At 60.5% G+C, this 14,579-nt stretch overlaps 1 protein-coding gene across 1 annotated transcript; it reads left to right on the top strand.

The window, feature by feature from the left end:
* Positions 1 to 7,533: 7,533 nt before the first annotated feature.
* Positions 7,534 to 14,345, top strand: IGFBP3 (insulin like growth factor binding protein 3). The gene is made up of 5 exons (XM_077850333.1): positions 7,534 to 7,957; positions 10,672 to 10,892; positions 11,212 to 11,331; positions 11,893 to 12,032; positions 13,008 to 14,345. The coding sequence occupies exons 1-4, from the start codon at positions 7,549 to 7,551 to the stop codon at positions 12,016 to 12,018; spliced, it is 876 nt and encodes a 291-aa protein (XP_077706459.1). The 5' UTR covers positions 7,534 to 7,548; the 3' UTR covers positions 12,019 to 12,032; positions 13,008 to 14,345.
* Positions 14,346 to 14,579: the final 234 nt, after the last annotated feature.

Genomic DNA, 14,579 nt, shown 5'->3' with positions numbered 1-14,579 from the left:
GAAAACCAGAGAAAAACTGGGTAAAAACACCCAGAGGGAAAATAATTCAATTCCGTGCAACAACAGAAAGAAAGGCAGACGGCTTTTCCTAAAAACAAAGGAAACCAGAGTGAGGAAAATGAAATATTTTTTTCAAATGCCGAAGAACAACCTTTCCAACTCTAAGTTCTATAATTAGCAAACATATCCTTTAGAAATGAAGCTGAAATAAATCATTTTCAGAAAAAAAAAAAGAAGGATGAAAGGATCCACAGCAGCAGGTCTACACTGAAAGAAATACCACAGAGAGACCCTCAGGCCATCAGGATCATCCAAGACAAAAGCCCAGGTCTGCCAGAAGGAACACAGGGGACCAGAGGGAGTCGACGTGTGGCCAAAAATAAAATGTGAAAAGATATATGTAAGACTATGAATTCTGTTTTTTTTTAAGGTTTTGATTATTTTGGGGGGTGAGGGAAAGAGCACATGGGGGTGGGGTAGGGAGAGACGGAAAGAGAATCTCAAGCAGACTCCACGGTGAGCGAGGAGCCTGACTCAGGGCTCGATCCCATGACCCTGAGATCATGACCTGAGCCAAAATCAAGAACCAGATGCTTAGCACTGAGTCACCCAGGCGCCCCAAGACTATTCATTCCTTAAAGAAAAAATTATAACATCATGCTGTGTGTTTTAGAACATGTGTGTAAGCAAAATATATTACCTTCATAGCACAGAATGGGTGGTGGTTATAGTAACAGAATTGTGTTGTTCTAAAGCTCTTACACGGAAAAGTGGTCCAATAGTAACCCATGGTTCACTGAGAAAAGTTAAGCATGATAATTGTATTCTGTAAAGTCAACGATCAAAGAAATACAAAAAAAAGCCAACAGAGGACATGAAGTAGAATATAAAAAGATATTTAATGAATCCAAAAAATGTACAGAAAAAAAAAACAGGACAAAGATTCAATGAGACAAAGAGAAAGTAAACGGGAAAAATGGTAGATTTGGCCCAATTGCGTGCATGATTACATTAAATGTTAATTAACAAAAAAGGTCCAATTAAAAGATGGAGATTGGGATACCCGGGAGGCTCAGTGGTTGAGCATCTGCTTTTGGCTCAGGGTGCTGGGATCGAGTCCTGCATCAGGTCCCTGCATGGAGCCTGCTTCTCCCTCTGCCTGTGTCTCTGCCTCTCTCTCTGTGTCTCTCATGAATAAATAAATAAAACCTTTAGAGAATAATTAAGAAATAAAAAAAAATGATGGAGATTATTGAACTAAGTTCAAAAATAAAGAGCAGGACACCACTACCTATATATAAATGAACCGTAAATATAAATGCACCCCTAGGTTTAGATTAAAAGGGTGGAAGATCTGTACCTAGTAGACACTGATTATAGGAAGGCTGGAGATACAAAATTGAAGGAAGGAAGAAATCCAAATTACGAGACTATATTCAAAGGAATGCTAACTGTAGTAAAACAAGAACACTAATACGTTCTGGGACGTGAGACACAGAGACACAGCAACAAGAGCCCAGAAATCCGGGAGCGCACAACTAGAACTAACGCATCTGAATGTGCTCCCGTTGCACAGAAATAGGATAAAGGCACCAACCAACACTAGGATTTTATAAATTAAGAAGGCCTTTGTGGTTTCTAGGGAGTACTGCAAAATAACTCAAGAATAACTTTGAAAGTAGTCGGAAGAAATAAAAGCACAATCATGAAAACTAACAACCAGGACACTACTTCCCGCAACGAGGGAGTGAGGTTTCCCCAGCTCCTTGACCAGCCGCTGACCACCACGGACACATCTAGTCCCCAGAGCCGGCCACGCAGAGGGGAGCCAACGCATGGCCAGGTCGCCCCGGTGGGCTGCCTCCTGGTGTGGAGGGTCCTCTTTCCTCTCGGGTGATGCCCCAAATGCAGCCCCACACACAGAAGGTGCCGGGCCGGCTTCCTGGCCAGAGGGACTCACAGAAAGGGCTCCTGAAGCCAGGAGGTCGGCAGGAAAAGCCTGTCTCTTCCATCCTTTCCCTCTGAGCTTTGCCCAAAGGTGTGGCCCCATCTGAGCACCCCAAGTGCAGGAGAGGCCCCCGGCTTCCGGCTAGAGCTCATCTAGGGACCCCCGTGGGCCGCTTCTAAGAACGGCCGTGCACACGTGCCAGGCAGCTGAGGCCCAAGACAGAGTCGCAGACGCTCGGGCCCCGGGCTTGGGGACGACCTGACACAGCAGAGCCAAGCCCTGCACGTGGCACTGACACGCGAACCGCAGGCCACGGGCAACACAGAACTCGTGGCCACTAACCGGGCGGCTACCCGCCTGGAGAAACAAAAGCATCAACGTTCTCCCGAAGCTGGTAACAGGCTCCCGCAGGGGCCACACACACCCACAGAACACAAGCGCGTCGCGAGCAACGACCGCGGACCGCGGAGGCCAGCCTCCCGACACCGACGCCCAGACACACAAACACCGGCCGTAGGCAGCTCCTCACACCGCGCACTGTGCACCCAAAGGGGAAACTAAGTGAAAGAAAAGCTGACGTTCCCCACAGAATAGGAAATTTAAGAAAGGACCCCCCCCTCCCCGAGAAGGAGAGAAGAGAGAAATGCGGCCCACAAAGTAAAAACGCACCAGGCGAGGGCAGGCGGGCTGGCAAAGCGGCCAGATGCTGGCCCAGATGTGGGCACGCACGCCTTGGGGCCCAGGGCCACTCGCTAACGGGGGACAGCGAAGGCCAAGGTTCACACAGCTCGATCGGGAGCGCCCCCGAGGGCCAGGCCACCCAGGGGCCGCCCAGGGGCCACCCAGGGGCCTGCACGGTGCTTGGAGAGCGCGCACACGGCCGTGCGGCGGACTCGCTCGGAGCGTGGAACCCGCTGCCCAACTGTAGCTCCGCGTTGAAAGCCACAGGGAGCCCCGCACAACGGTTTCTCCTCGAGGCCAAGGCCTGCAACCAAATCCCATGCCGGCGTCTGTCCCGGCTTTCGAGCTGGTCTGTTGACTCTGTGGAGACAGTGGGCTCGCTCTGCAATGTAAATGTTTACATGGGTTTCCCAGAAGCTCTCCGAGGCAAGCTCTCTCTCCATAAGTAAGTGTTATCTTTTATGAAAACACTTCAGCGTCTTACCATAAAGTAGACACAAACACTCGTGACAGCCTCCTCTCCCTCCGGCGCTGCTCGTCTCTCGGGGAACACTTGGTGATGATTTCAAACGTTTATCAGTGGTAGAAAATTGCTTGAATAAATGAAGTATCTGGGATTACCCCTTGAAAACAGATGTCTCCATGCTTGTTGAAGAAGAGTGACTAGGCCGTCTAATTTCAAATACTTCTAAAAGAATGATGATCTAATCCCTGAGTAAGCCAATTAAAAAAGGGGGGGGGGGTAGAAACGGAACAATGCAAAGAGCAATCGAAAGAAATGGAAGTATCTAAACTCGTATCAAATGAGTAGATTACACAGCAAAGCAATCCATAGGGCAAGGAAGAACTTTAATGACAACAGGGTCACCCATCAGTTCACTAAGGGCACAGAAATTCTACAGGCGTGTGCAGAACCCGGAGCCTCAAAATGCACGCGGTGAAAGCTGCGAAACAGAAAGGAGAATTGATTTTGGCTTGTCCCCATCCCTGGTCTCGCTCACAGTCAGCTCGTCCCCATCCCTGGTCCCGCTCACAGTTGGCTCGTCCCCATCCCTGGTCCTGATCACAGTTGGCTCGTCCCCATCCCTGGTTGGGTTGTCCCTGTTGGTCTGTCCCCATCCCTGGTCCCGCTCACAGTTGGCCCGTCCCCATCCCTGGTCATGGTCACAGTTGGCTCGTCCCCATCCCTGGTCCCGATCACAGTTGGTTGGTCCCCATCCTTGGTCCCGCTCACAGTTGGCTCGTCCCCATTCCTGGTCCCAATCACAGTTGGCTCGTCCCCATCCCTGGTCCCGCTCAGTTGGCTCGTCCCCATCCCTGGTCCCGCTCACAGTTGGCTCGTCTCCATCCCTGGTCCCGCTCACAGTTGGCTTGTCCCCATCCCTGGTCCAGCTCACAGTTGGCTTGTCCCCATCCCAGGTCCCACTCACAGTTGGCTCATCCCCATCCCTGGTCATGCTCACAGTTGGTTTGTCCCCATCCCTGGTTGGCTTGTCCCTGGTTGGTCTGTCCCCATCCCTGGTCCAGCTCACAGTTCAGCCTCCTCTTTTGGGAAAACCATGCCCAGTGAAGCGGGGCACCCGTTGAGTCTAGGGACTAGGACGGTCAGGCTGATGAGTCTTACTTCAAATTCATAACATCCCAGTACGCCCTGCGTGCCGCCAGGACCCTGCTCCACTTCCCCGGGGCTGCGTCCCCTGCTCCCACATCTCCATTCCCTTCTCCTCCCACCTCACGCTCATTTTGGCCCTTCTCCTTCCTCCCTGATGGCTCAGCCTTCTTTATTCTGACCCCGCAAGCCTCAAGCTGGGTGGGCCCCCCTACTTCTGCTAGGTGAGTCCCCCCACTTCTGCTGGGTCCTGTGTTCTGGTTTTAGGGTGCATTAGGGCATCACTGCTGATGAGCGCACTAGAAATGGATTTAACCTGCGTGTAAGAGCAGCAAGGGTCCGGCTGTCTGTTCCGTTCAGGTACTGAGCACCTTCTCACGCTGGCTGCGGGGTCTCACAGGCTGGCCAGGCCAGACATCTGTGGGGCAGTGGGCATCTGTGTCTTGGGAGGGGGGTTCCTGTGGGGTCAGAAGAAGCCTCAGAGAGGCAGTGGCCTTCCAGTGGAGTCTTACCAGGTTTGGGAAAGCCTGGCTGAGGGGAGCAGCTGGGAGCGAGGAGGGGCGTATGCACACAAGGACCTTTGCTCGGTGTGTCTGGAGGGGCTGGGGGGCTCACAAAGGATGCCGCCTCTTGGGGGATGTAGAATTCTGGGGTTCAGAAAGGAAGACAAAACTTGACAAAGTGGACCGGGGAGGGGTGCTAGCGGCACTGGAAACCCATAGTCTGGAGCCAGGGACCTCAGAGTTGGTGTATCCTGTTTGGTCCCGCAATTTGGAAACGGATGAAGGGTCCCCAGAGAAAGACAGAATGCAAGCCTTCCTGGGACCCCAGCTGCTAGGTGTGGGACTTGCTTGGGACCCATCATCCGTTTATTCCTTCCAGTCTCTCCCTTTTGGAATGGGCATGCCCAACCTCTCCCACCATGTACCTGGGGAGCAGAAGTGGGGGGGCTCACCCGGCAGGAGAGCTGGTAGAGGGACAGCAAGGTTCCCCGTCCCCACCCACACCTCCCCTAGCGGGAGACACTGAAGCTCTAGGCAGCGTGCCACCGAGGCCTGAAATGAGACCCTACAGGCTACTTGTCTCTGGGAGTTAGGGCCGTCCCGTCCAGGGTCCACCCGGGCAGGGGAGCCTGACCGCCACACCTCCCAGACACAGAAGAGAGGGTTCGCTGCTCCCGACATCCATCTGCACTGCCCGTGGAGAGCACCCTGGGGTGGCGGGTCAGCAGGGCCTGGGTGGAAGAGAGGCCGGGAAGACTGATGTCACCCGGGGGCAGGTGCCTGTGAGCAGCAGCAGTGGACTCAAGGGAGAAATGAGAGGCTCGTGTCATGTGCTTATGACGACGGGCTGACCCCAGCAACCACCAGCCCTCAGCGGGCCGTGGCTTCTTCCCACAGCCGCACACACTTGACAACCACTAAGCAACTGCACGCGGGTCCATCCGAGGGCGTGGCGGTGCCCGTCTTCCCACTGACCACCCCAGTCCCTAGCTTCTGTCAGTTAACCACCCACGCCGGGTGAACCACCATCTGACACAATCAACTAGCATGACACAAAGGCAGTTTCAGCCCATCAAAGTCCCCCCGTTCCAACGACTACAATCTGGGGGTAGCAGGGGGGGGGGGCCTGCAGTTGGGTCTCATAAAAACGAGCACCTGTTGGAACGTGGTCTTCCCCACGTGGCCGCCATGACTGCAGACCCACTTGGCCGCTGCAGGACTTCACAGAGAAGGGGACCAAGGCCCTACCACCCGTGGTCCTGAGTGTACAGTGTGGCCTGGCACCCAGCTCTCTGGTGCCCCCTGGGGCCTTGCATGACACTGGCACCCGCTCTCCAGCCAGGGAAGGGTGCGGGGTTCTCCTGGGGCTTTGGGGCCACCACTGCCCCCAGCAACACTCCAGCAGTGCCATGCTGCCTGGCGGCTGACACTGTCCTAAACACAGAGGCCGACCTCGGGGATCTACAGCGGGACAAGCAGCACTCGGTCAGCACTGTGGCCTCCGCGGGTTGTGAAGGAGCACTTGCAACTCTCAGGGGATGTCTGGCTCCCTCTGATTTAACAAGGCATTCTGGGACTCTGCTCTCAGAGCCAAAGCAGCCCACACAGAGCTACAAGGAGGGATGGGGGGGTGGGGGGGACGGCCAGGAGGTTGAGCCCCATGCCGGTCGCCGGGGGGACAGGAGTGGACACCCCTGCGGAGCTGGGGACGCAGGTCCCTCTGCGGGTCTCTGATGTTTCCAAGGAGGGACTCACGTACAACTCTTGTTGCCCGTGCATTTGCTGTGAGCAGCTGGTGCTCTCCCTCTAAAGGAGGGCACACGCGTGCACACACACCTGCGCCTGTACACAGCAGGGCGGACGCTGGGGGTTCATGCCAGCCTCACCCACAGCCGCACAGGGGGCTGGGCCCGGGCAGCGGGGAAGGCAAGGGGGCCTGAGGGGCGGTCTCTACCGCACAAGGCACCTGTCCGCCTCCTGGAGCAAGAACGCATCGCCAACAGCGCCCGAGAACGTGCCCTCCCGGGGTCTCCTCCGTTGGCACCGCGGCCCCAACAGCGCTGGGCAGCGGAGCCTGGAGAGGGTAGCTCCCGCGCCAATCCTGGGCCACCGGTGCCCTCTGTTGGTCACCTAGGGAAGGGGCGCGCTGGCCCCGTCGCAGCCCGGCGCGCAAGGAGCGAGACTCCCAGAGCATCTCCCCTCGGGCGCGCGGGGGCCGGGAGCGCGCAACGGCGGGGGCCGCCGGGCATCACCGGCGCTTCGGCAGCGCCCGCTGTCCCGCCCGCTCCATGGCCTCGGCGAGAGCACCCACGGGGAGGAGGGCGGTGAGGTCCAGCGTAGGGACCCGCTGCAGGCGCCGGGCGCACCTGCCGAGGCGCAGGGGCGGGGGGCGCGCGCCAGCCGACGGCCTCCCGCTCGGGAACACCCCACGACGCCCCCGACCGAGGCTCCCCGTGGTGCGAAACTTTGCGCAGCGCGCCCGGCGAGGGTCCGCGCAGGCCAGGCGCCCCAGCCCCCGCGCCCCGCCCGGGGGGCCCGCGTGCGCGCGTGCAGCAGGTGCCGGCCCCCGCCCCCGCCCCCGCGCCCGCGCCGCCCCCGCCCCCGCCCCCGCCCGCGCGCCGTTCCGGGGCGTGTCCTCGGCCACCGGCTTCTATATAGCGGCCGGCGCGCTCCGGCGGCCCAGACGCGACATCGGCGGCGCAGTGCGCAGCTCCGGCGACCGCCCCGCGCTCCCGCAGCCTCCCGCCGCGCGCTTCCCCGATCCCCGCGCCACGGTCGGCCGAGCAGCGGGCCCCCCGGAGGGCGCCATGCAGGGGGCGCGCCCCGCGCTCTGGGCCGCGGCGCTGACGGCGCTGGCGCTGCTCCGCGGACCCCCGGCGGCTCGGGCGGGCGCGGGCGCGGCGGGCGCGGGCCCCGTGGTGCGCTGCGAGCCGTGCGACGCGCGCGCCCTGGCGCAGTGCGCGCCGCCGCCCACCGCGCCCGCGTGCCCCGAGCTGGTGCGGGAGCCCGGCTGCGGCTGCTGCCTGACGTGCGCGCTGCGCGAGGGCCAGCCGTGCGGCGTCTACACCGAGCGCTGCGGCGCCGGCCTCCGCTGCCAGCCGCCGCCCGGGGAGCCGCGCCCGCTGCAGGCGCTGCTGGACGGCCGCGGGCTCTGCGCCAACGCCAGCGCCGCCGGCCGCCTGCGCGCCTACCTGCTGCCTGCGCCGCCAGCGCCAGGTGAGCCGCCGCGCCAGGTGGGCCCCCGCCCCGGCTGCCGCCCCTGAGCGCTTGGGCGCGGTGTCCCGGGCGGGCAGGGGGCGGACCCCGGGCGGGGGAGCATCTCCCCGGCCGGGCGCGGGCGCCTCGGGGGCGCGGGGGGAGCGAGCGCGTCGGTGCCGGGGAGCGGGGGCGGTGGAGGGGCCGGGGAGGCTGCGCGGGTACGTGCGGGACACGCTGCCGGGCCTCGGGGACGCTCGGCGCGCGGCAGGGACGGTGAGGTGGGAAGCAGGTATGCGCGTCTCGTTGCGTTGGCGCACCCTGATGTCCGCAAGGAGGTGGCCCCCCCAAGGTCCCCCAAAGGCAAGGAAGGGCGTGGGGGTGCGCCCGGTTAGCACGTCCCGCATCGGCCCCGCGTGCGCCCCAGACCCACGCCAGGGCCGGAGCTGCGGGGAACGTGGACTCGAAGACCTCAGGGATGCTGAGGGGGAAGGAGCCTCGGAGGGCTGGGGCGCGGCTGCTGGGAGCCCCAAGAGGACGGAGGCTCCGGCTTGGCGCAGCGGGACCTCAGGCCGCGTAAATGGGGTCGGCAGCTGCTGCTTTAGACCCCCGCAGGCCCAGCCAGCCTCCCTAGAGGCGGGGAGCATGATGCCCCCACCTGCCCGCCCCAGGCAGGGCCCCACCCCGGGCTGGCAGGACAGAAGTCCCTTTGTGGCTTCGGGTTCTGCACGTTTCCACTCCCGAGGGAGGCAGGCTGGCTTTGTTGGGCCAACCCAGGATTGGTGAGAAGGCAAAAATCCAGTTGCCCAAGACGTGCACTGTGCTACGGTGGTGGATGTGAAGTGACTAAGGGGCCTCTGTGTGGGGCACTTAGGTCCTGTGCTCTGTGGGCACTGCGTTCGGCCCGCGTGTCTTCAGGATTTTCAAAAAGTGCGGTTGGAAGTTCTTAGAGGCGCCGCCGATTCCAGGTAGCCAGCGATGGGTGTGTTGCCACCACTACCACTGAGGCTCCCCGCTGTGGGTTGATGGGCTTTCCTATAACGCGATTAAAAGACCTAAGATTTTATAAGGCTTCTCGGGCCTCTGGGGGTGGGGAGGTGCATTTAAGCGGCCGTCCCAAGTTCACTTTATCCGCTGCTTCACTGGGGAGGTTTTGTGTTGCTGCTGAAGTCCGCAGGCATTAGAAAGAAAACCAGGGAGGTTTAAGAAGTTACTCCGTTCTTGGAAAAGAAATGCAAATCTGTTTATTTGCATACTCTTAGCATCTCCTTTGTCCCTGCTACTTCCCTGACAAGGAAGGAAAAAAAACCCCTATGGGTTAAAGGAAATTGAAACCAAATTCTAGCAATTAAGAACCGGGCGCTGGGCTAATCTGCGCTTCCCCTGACGCCAGACCCCTCGGGAGCCCAGCCACCCCTCCGCCTCCGGGGAGTCTCTCTTCCTAGGGAGGGGTGATCTCCGGGCCCTGGTGAGCACACCTGCCCTGAGCACGTTTTGCAGCCGAGGGAGCGCTCTCCGGGAGACCGTGTAATGCACCTGTCACCTAGAGCCAGAGGTGTCAGCCGGCTTCCCTGCGGGCCGCCACCCTATGTGCGGGGGGGGGGGGGGGGGCCTGGGGGGCACGCTGCTGGTCAAACAGAGCAATCGCGTGACCCACAGGGGCTCCTCAGGGGCGCTTCCCCCATAGCCACCCCACTGTTCTCCTGGAAAAGGAAACCAGAGCGTGCTGATGCCACAGGAGCCCCACGTTTCATCTGTGGGCTTGAAACTCTGGTGGTGCTGTGGGCATTGCAGCACCGGCGTCAGGGCCTCGGGTGCCCTTCTCGTTTGCACGTTGCGCACCGGGAGGTGTTTCGGGGTGGTGGGGTCCTTCTCGGGGACTGAGAGCTCCAGCACACAGCAACGCGCCCGGCGCGCACAGGGTCTGTGCAGCCCCCTCCGGGCGCTCCAGCCCACGCGCGGACAGGGAGTTAGAGACCTGTAGGTGGGACCCATCTCACACCACCAAACACGCCCAGAGCAGGGGGACGCGCAGCCAGTCCCGGAGGGGCGTGCGGTTTCCCCGGGACGGCGCTGGACTCCAGGGCCCTGCAGGGCTTGGGCACTCTGGCTGCTGCCTCCACCCCGCATGGGGCCCAGATTCCGCAGGGCAGGCAGGTGGAGCTGGGGGTGTTTGTCCCCCAGACCACTGTTCCCTCAGAGCAGAGTCAATCCTGAGCACTGTCCCTGCTCTGGCTCGGGCGTGCCCCCTGCTGGTGGAGGGCATGGGTGGTGACGAGCCTTCCACGCCCCCGCTGCCCTGGAAGAGCACACAGCAGGTTTCACTGTATTTACTTTTCTTAAACATTTATTTATTTGAGAGAGAGAGAGAGAGCACGCGAGCGAGTGTGAACAGGAGCAGGGAAGGGAGATCTGGGCAGAGAGCCCAGCACGGGGCTCGATCCCGCGACCCTGAAACTGCCACCTGCGCTGAGACCAAGAGTTGGCCGCCTAAGAGCCGAGCCAGCCAGGGGCCCCAGCAGATTCCATTCAGAAAGTGGGCTCCCTGGGGTGCCGTGTCGGCCACCCGCTGCTGGTGCCCGGAACCAAACCTGATCCCCGTGTTTCGAGGTCACGTGGCATTGCCGGATGGCACTGCCATGCAGCCGGCACTCGGGCCCAGGGGTGAGATTCTGAAAAGGCCGCCGCTCATGGTGGATGGCTGTGCCACCCGTGTGCCCCTTGCACCTTTCAAGGAAACAGCAGCGAGTCGGAGGAGGACCACGGCGCGGGGGGCGCGCAGGCCCTGCCTGGCACGCACCGGGTGCCCGACGCCAAGCTGCAGCCCCTGCACACGAAGATGGATGTCATTAAGAAGGGGCACGCCAAGGACAGCCAGCGCTACAAGGTGGACTACGAGTCCCAGAGCACCGACACCCAGAACTTCTCCTCCGAGTACAAGCGGGAGACGGAATATGTGAGCGCCTCTCCTGGCGGGTGGCAGGCGGCAGGCACTCGGGGCGCCCGGTCGGGGTGCACGAGCCCGCCTTGCATGGGAGGGGCCGGCCCTGCCTGCCGCGGGGAGGTCTCGGGGGTGTCTCGGGGGTCCAGGTACAGGGACACGGGTTCCAGCACCTCGAGTGCTCTGCGCAGAGGTGGTGCCTGTTTTGTCTGCCTGGTCGCTGAGTGTTGTGTGTGTCCCCCACCCCGGGGAGCCATGGTTGGTGACTGGGCATGACCTGGTGGATCCCCCTCGGGGCCACCCACGCTCCCTGTAACCCGCCGCTCCCCCACAGGGGCCCTGCCGCCGGGAGGTGGAGGACACGCTGAACCGGCTCAAGTTCTTGGATATGCTCAGCCCCAGGGGCATCCACATCCCCAACTGTGACAGGAAGGGCTTCTATAAGAAGAAGCAGGTGAGTGCCATACCCCCTGCTGCCCCGGGAGCCCCTGGGCACCCCCTCATGTCCCCCTTCCTGGGAGGCACGGCCCAGCCAGGGTGTCCTTATTTTAGGCCAGGGTGAGTCGTGTCTGGAGATGAGCCTCAGCGTCACGACCGCCAGGCGGCTGCAGAAGCCACAGGGCCCGAGCGCCTGGGGGCCGCGCTTCCCTGGCCGTGGGGCTCCGTGGTGTCCCTGTGACACCTGTGTGCCACCTGCCGGGAGGCAGCAGCACGTCCGTCTATTCCCCTCAGTCAGTTCTTCGGCAAACCCACGCCGAGAATGCATCTGTGCAGACTGGCGCGTGCCCGGGGACAGGTGCCCGGGGAGGTGGGGACGTTGCCATCCCGCCCGTCAGCGCAGGTGCCTGCAGGGTGGCAGGTCCGGCGTTGCTGTGACACCTGAGGGACCCAGAATCACCCCGGGCCCGCTTCTCCAGGGAGTCCCCCTCCCACATGCACAAGCCTGTAACCTTGCTGCACACGTGCCCTGCGGGGGCTCCCTCCGGGCTCACTGCCCCCCTGCGCTCCCTCGCAGTGCCGCCCCTCCAAGGGCAGGAAGCGGGGCTTCTGCTGGTGTGTGGACAAGTATGGGCAGCCGCTGCCCGGCTTCGACGCCAGGGGCAAAGGCGACATTCACTGCTACAGCATGGACAGCAAGTAGACGCCGCTGGCCACGTAAGTCGGGGAAGTGGGACGTGCCCACCCGGGAAGTGGGGCCCTGGTCCCGTTGTCTCGGGCACCTCTGGTCCCTTGGGAGATGCTGGACTAGGACGCACGCAGCGCAGAGCCGCCCAGGCTGCCCCACGCAGCTGTCCTGTCGGGGGCTCGTCCTCGCAGCAAAGGACTGAATCCACGAGGACATGGGGAAGGAACGTGCTTCGCGCTTACAAGCGTGGCTCGTGCTCCTCCGTACTGTACGTCATGGACGCGTTAAGAGTCGGTGCTGGACAGACCTGTCTTCACCAGACGCGAAGGGGGGGTTTACGGGAGACTTGGACTTCTAAGAATGCAGTCACCTGCGATCCTGCTTGGTCTTTGAATACACGAGAGAGCCTGGGGCAGCCCGGTCTGCCCTTGGCCCAGGGCGTGACCCGGGGTCCCGGGATCGAGTCCCCTGTCGGGCTCCCCGCAGGGAGCCTGCTCCTCCCTCTGCCTGTGTCTCTGCCTCTGTCTGTGTGTGTCTCTCATGAATAAATAAGTAAAATCTTTAAAATTTTAAAATGGAGAGAGCCATTGGGGAAAAGAGAATAAATGTGTTTCATCTCCTCAAGACAAACTTAGGGAAAGAGAAGAAGTTCTCATTTCGTTTTTTTTTTTTAAGATTTTATTTATTTATTTGAGAGAGAGCACCAGCAGGACGGGGTGGGAAGAAGACTCCTACCCACGCAGCTCAGTCCCGGGGCCCCGGGATCATGACCTGAGCCCAGGACCCAGGCGCCCCCAAATTTTCATTTTTAGTTACAAGTTTTGTTTCCCCATGAGTCGGAAGCAAGAACTCAAGGTTGAGGGTGAGACCTGGGGCTGGGCCTCGGCCTGCAGCCCCCGTCCGCCCGCCGCGGGGGGATCTAGCACGAAGCACCGTGGGGTAGGAGTTGAGCCTTCCGAGGTGGGGGAGTTATCTCAACATATTTATCTTTCTGTTTGTTTTAGTTAACGTGGAGCTCAGAAACGCCTTATTTTGCACAAAAGACTGCCAAGGACATGATCAGCATCTGGCTACAGCCTCAATTTATATTTCTTTTTTGTGGTGAATTGATTTTTTCTTTTAACCAAAGTTTAGAAAGAGATGTCTGCGACGCCTAGGGCTCTTCTAGGTGGCGAACCAGGGCGCCTTCCACCTCCCAGGAGTCCGTGGGACGCCGCTTGGTTTTTCTTCCTGCTTCCTCCAAACGTACACGTAAACCCCAGTGCTGCGCGTCCCCGAGCGCTCCCGCGTGTCTGCCCGCGCAGCCCACCCTCCGCCTCAAGACCGAGCGACTGTTGCCTCTGTGGAGCACAGGCCTCGTCCCCGCTCGGGAAGCAGGCACAGGCCTCGCAAGGATGGGGAGCCCCGCACCTGGTGGTGTCTAAGACCCCCTGGTGCACCTGCCAGGGGCTCACGTCCATCGGGCAAGGGCCCAGCTCGGCTCGTGGAGAGGGTCCTGCGAGCCTTCAGGGGGCCACCCTGGGGAAGAGCAGAGAGTAGATGAGTCTTACAGGAAAATTCGAGAAGCCAAGAATGTCGTCGGGATCCCCAGGAGCCCGTGAGAGCAGGTGTTCCTGACCCTCTGGGTTAGGCAGCTTCCCAGGGGTGCAAGGTGGAGGGCTGGGGACCCGCCAGCAGAGGCAGCACCATGGGGCCGGGGACACCACAAGAATTGGCCCTTTTCAGCGGCCGCGGAACGAGAGCAGAATTATTTGGGGACCGCAGACCACAAACCACGTTTCCCCCGTTCAGCAGTTCCAGAACCAGGTTTATCTTTGAGGATGAGCTCCTTTCTGTCCTTGTCTTCCTCTGCACGATGTAAAAAGAGTTAAAAATCAGTTCGGTCACCCGGCAGAGAGGGATGGCCCGCCGGGGACGCGGGGGCCACCTAGGCAATCCATGCGCTCACACGGGACTCCCCCTGCTTCTCCTTCTAGTCACACGTAGACGCAGAGAATGTGCATTCCGCCTGAGGTGTCCCCTTGTATACGTCATAGTCCAGATGCGCTAGGAGCTGATCTAGGTAACCGTAGGCACGAGGTTAGCACACGAGGGTGGCCGCGCGGGACGACAGAACCCTGGTGGGCTGCGGCGGCAGGCCAGGACTCCAACTAGCGGGAGCGGGAGACCCCGGGCTGGAGTGCCGCCCGCGGCCCCTTGGGGACACAGAGGGGCCTCGAGACGTTCGCCTCTTAGCTTTCCTTTATTTTTTTAATTAAGTTTTTTTGGGGAAAAAAGGTATTTTTGAAAAGTTTGTCTTGCGATGTATTTATAAATAGTAAATAAAGTTTTTACCATAAGGAGACCAGCTTCCATTCCCCGTGTTGGTGACCAGCTCTGGGGTTTGCGTCGCTGGAGAGTTGGGTGTTCCGAGCACAGCTGGAGTCTGCATAGACAAATGCCTTTGCTTGTCTCATCCTGTCCCAAGAAGCACCCCAGCAGGACCCCTCCCCAGCCCTCTTGGTGCCCCGGAGGCTATGGAGGCGCCAGGCCACACCTCCCAGGAACTCGGGGCCTAGTCGTGCCTCCAGTCCTTT

The sequence above is a fragment of the Canis aureus genome, chromosome 15 (assembly GCF_053574225.1).
Source record: "Canis aureus isolate CA01 chromosome 15, VMU_Caureus_v.1.0, whole genome shotgun sequence".
NCBI classification, from domain to species: domain Eukaryota; kingdom Metazoa; phylum Chordata; class Mammalia; order Carnivora; family Canidae; genus Canis; species Canis aureus.
Note: the sequence above shows the minus strand (reverse complement) of the source record. Positions and strands in the feature narration are given on the sequence as shown.

Bases quoted from the DNA above. Each gene is read 5' to 3' on its own strand.
- IGFBP3 (XM_077850333.1), top strand. From the start codon at position 7,549: ATGCAGGGGGCGCGCCCCGCGCTCTGGGCCGCGGCGCTGACGGCGCTG. The intron at 7,958-10,671 runs GTGAGCCGCCGC...GCACCTTTCAAG, and splicing joins GCCTGCGCCGCCAGCGCCAG to GAAACAGCAGCGAGTCGGAG. The intron at 11,332-11,892 runs GTGAGTGCCATA...GCTCCCTCGCAG, and splicing joins GCTTCTATAAGAAGAAGCAG to TGCCGCCCCTCCAAGGGCAG.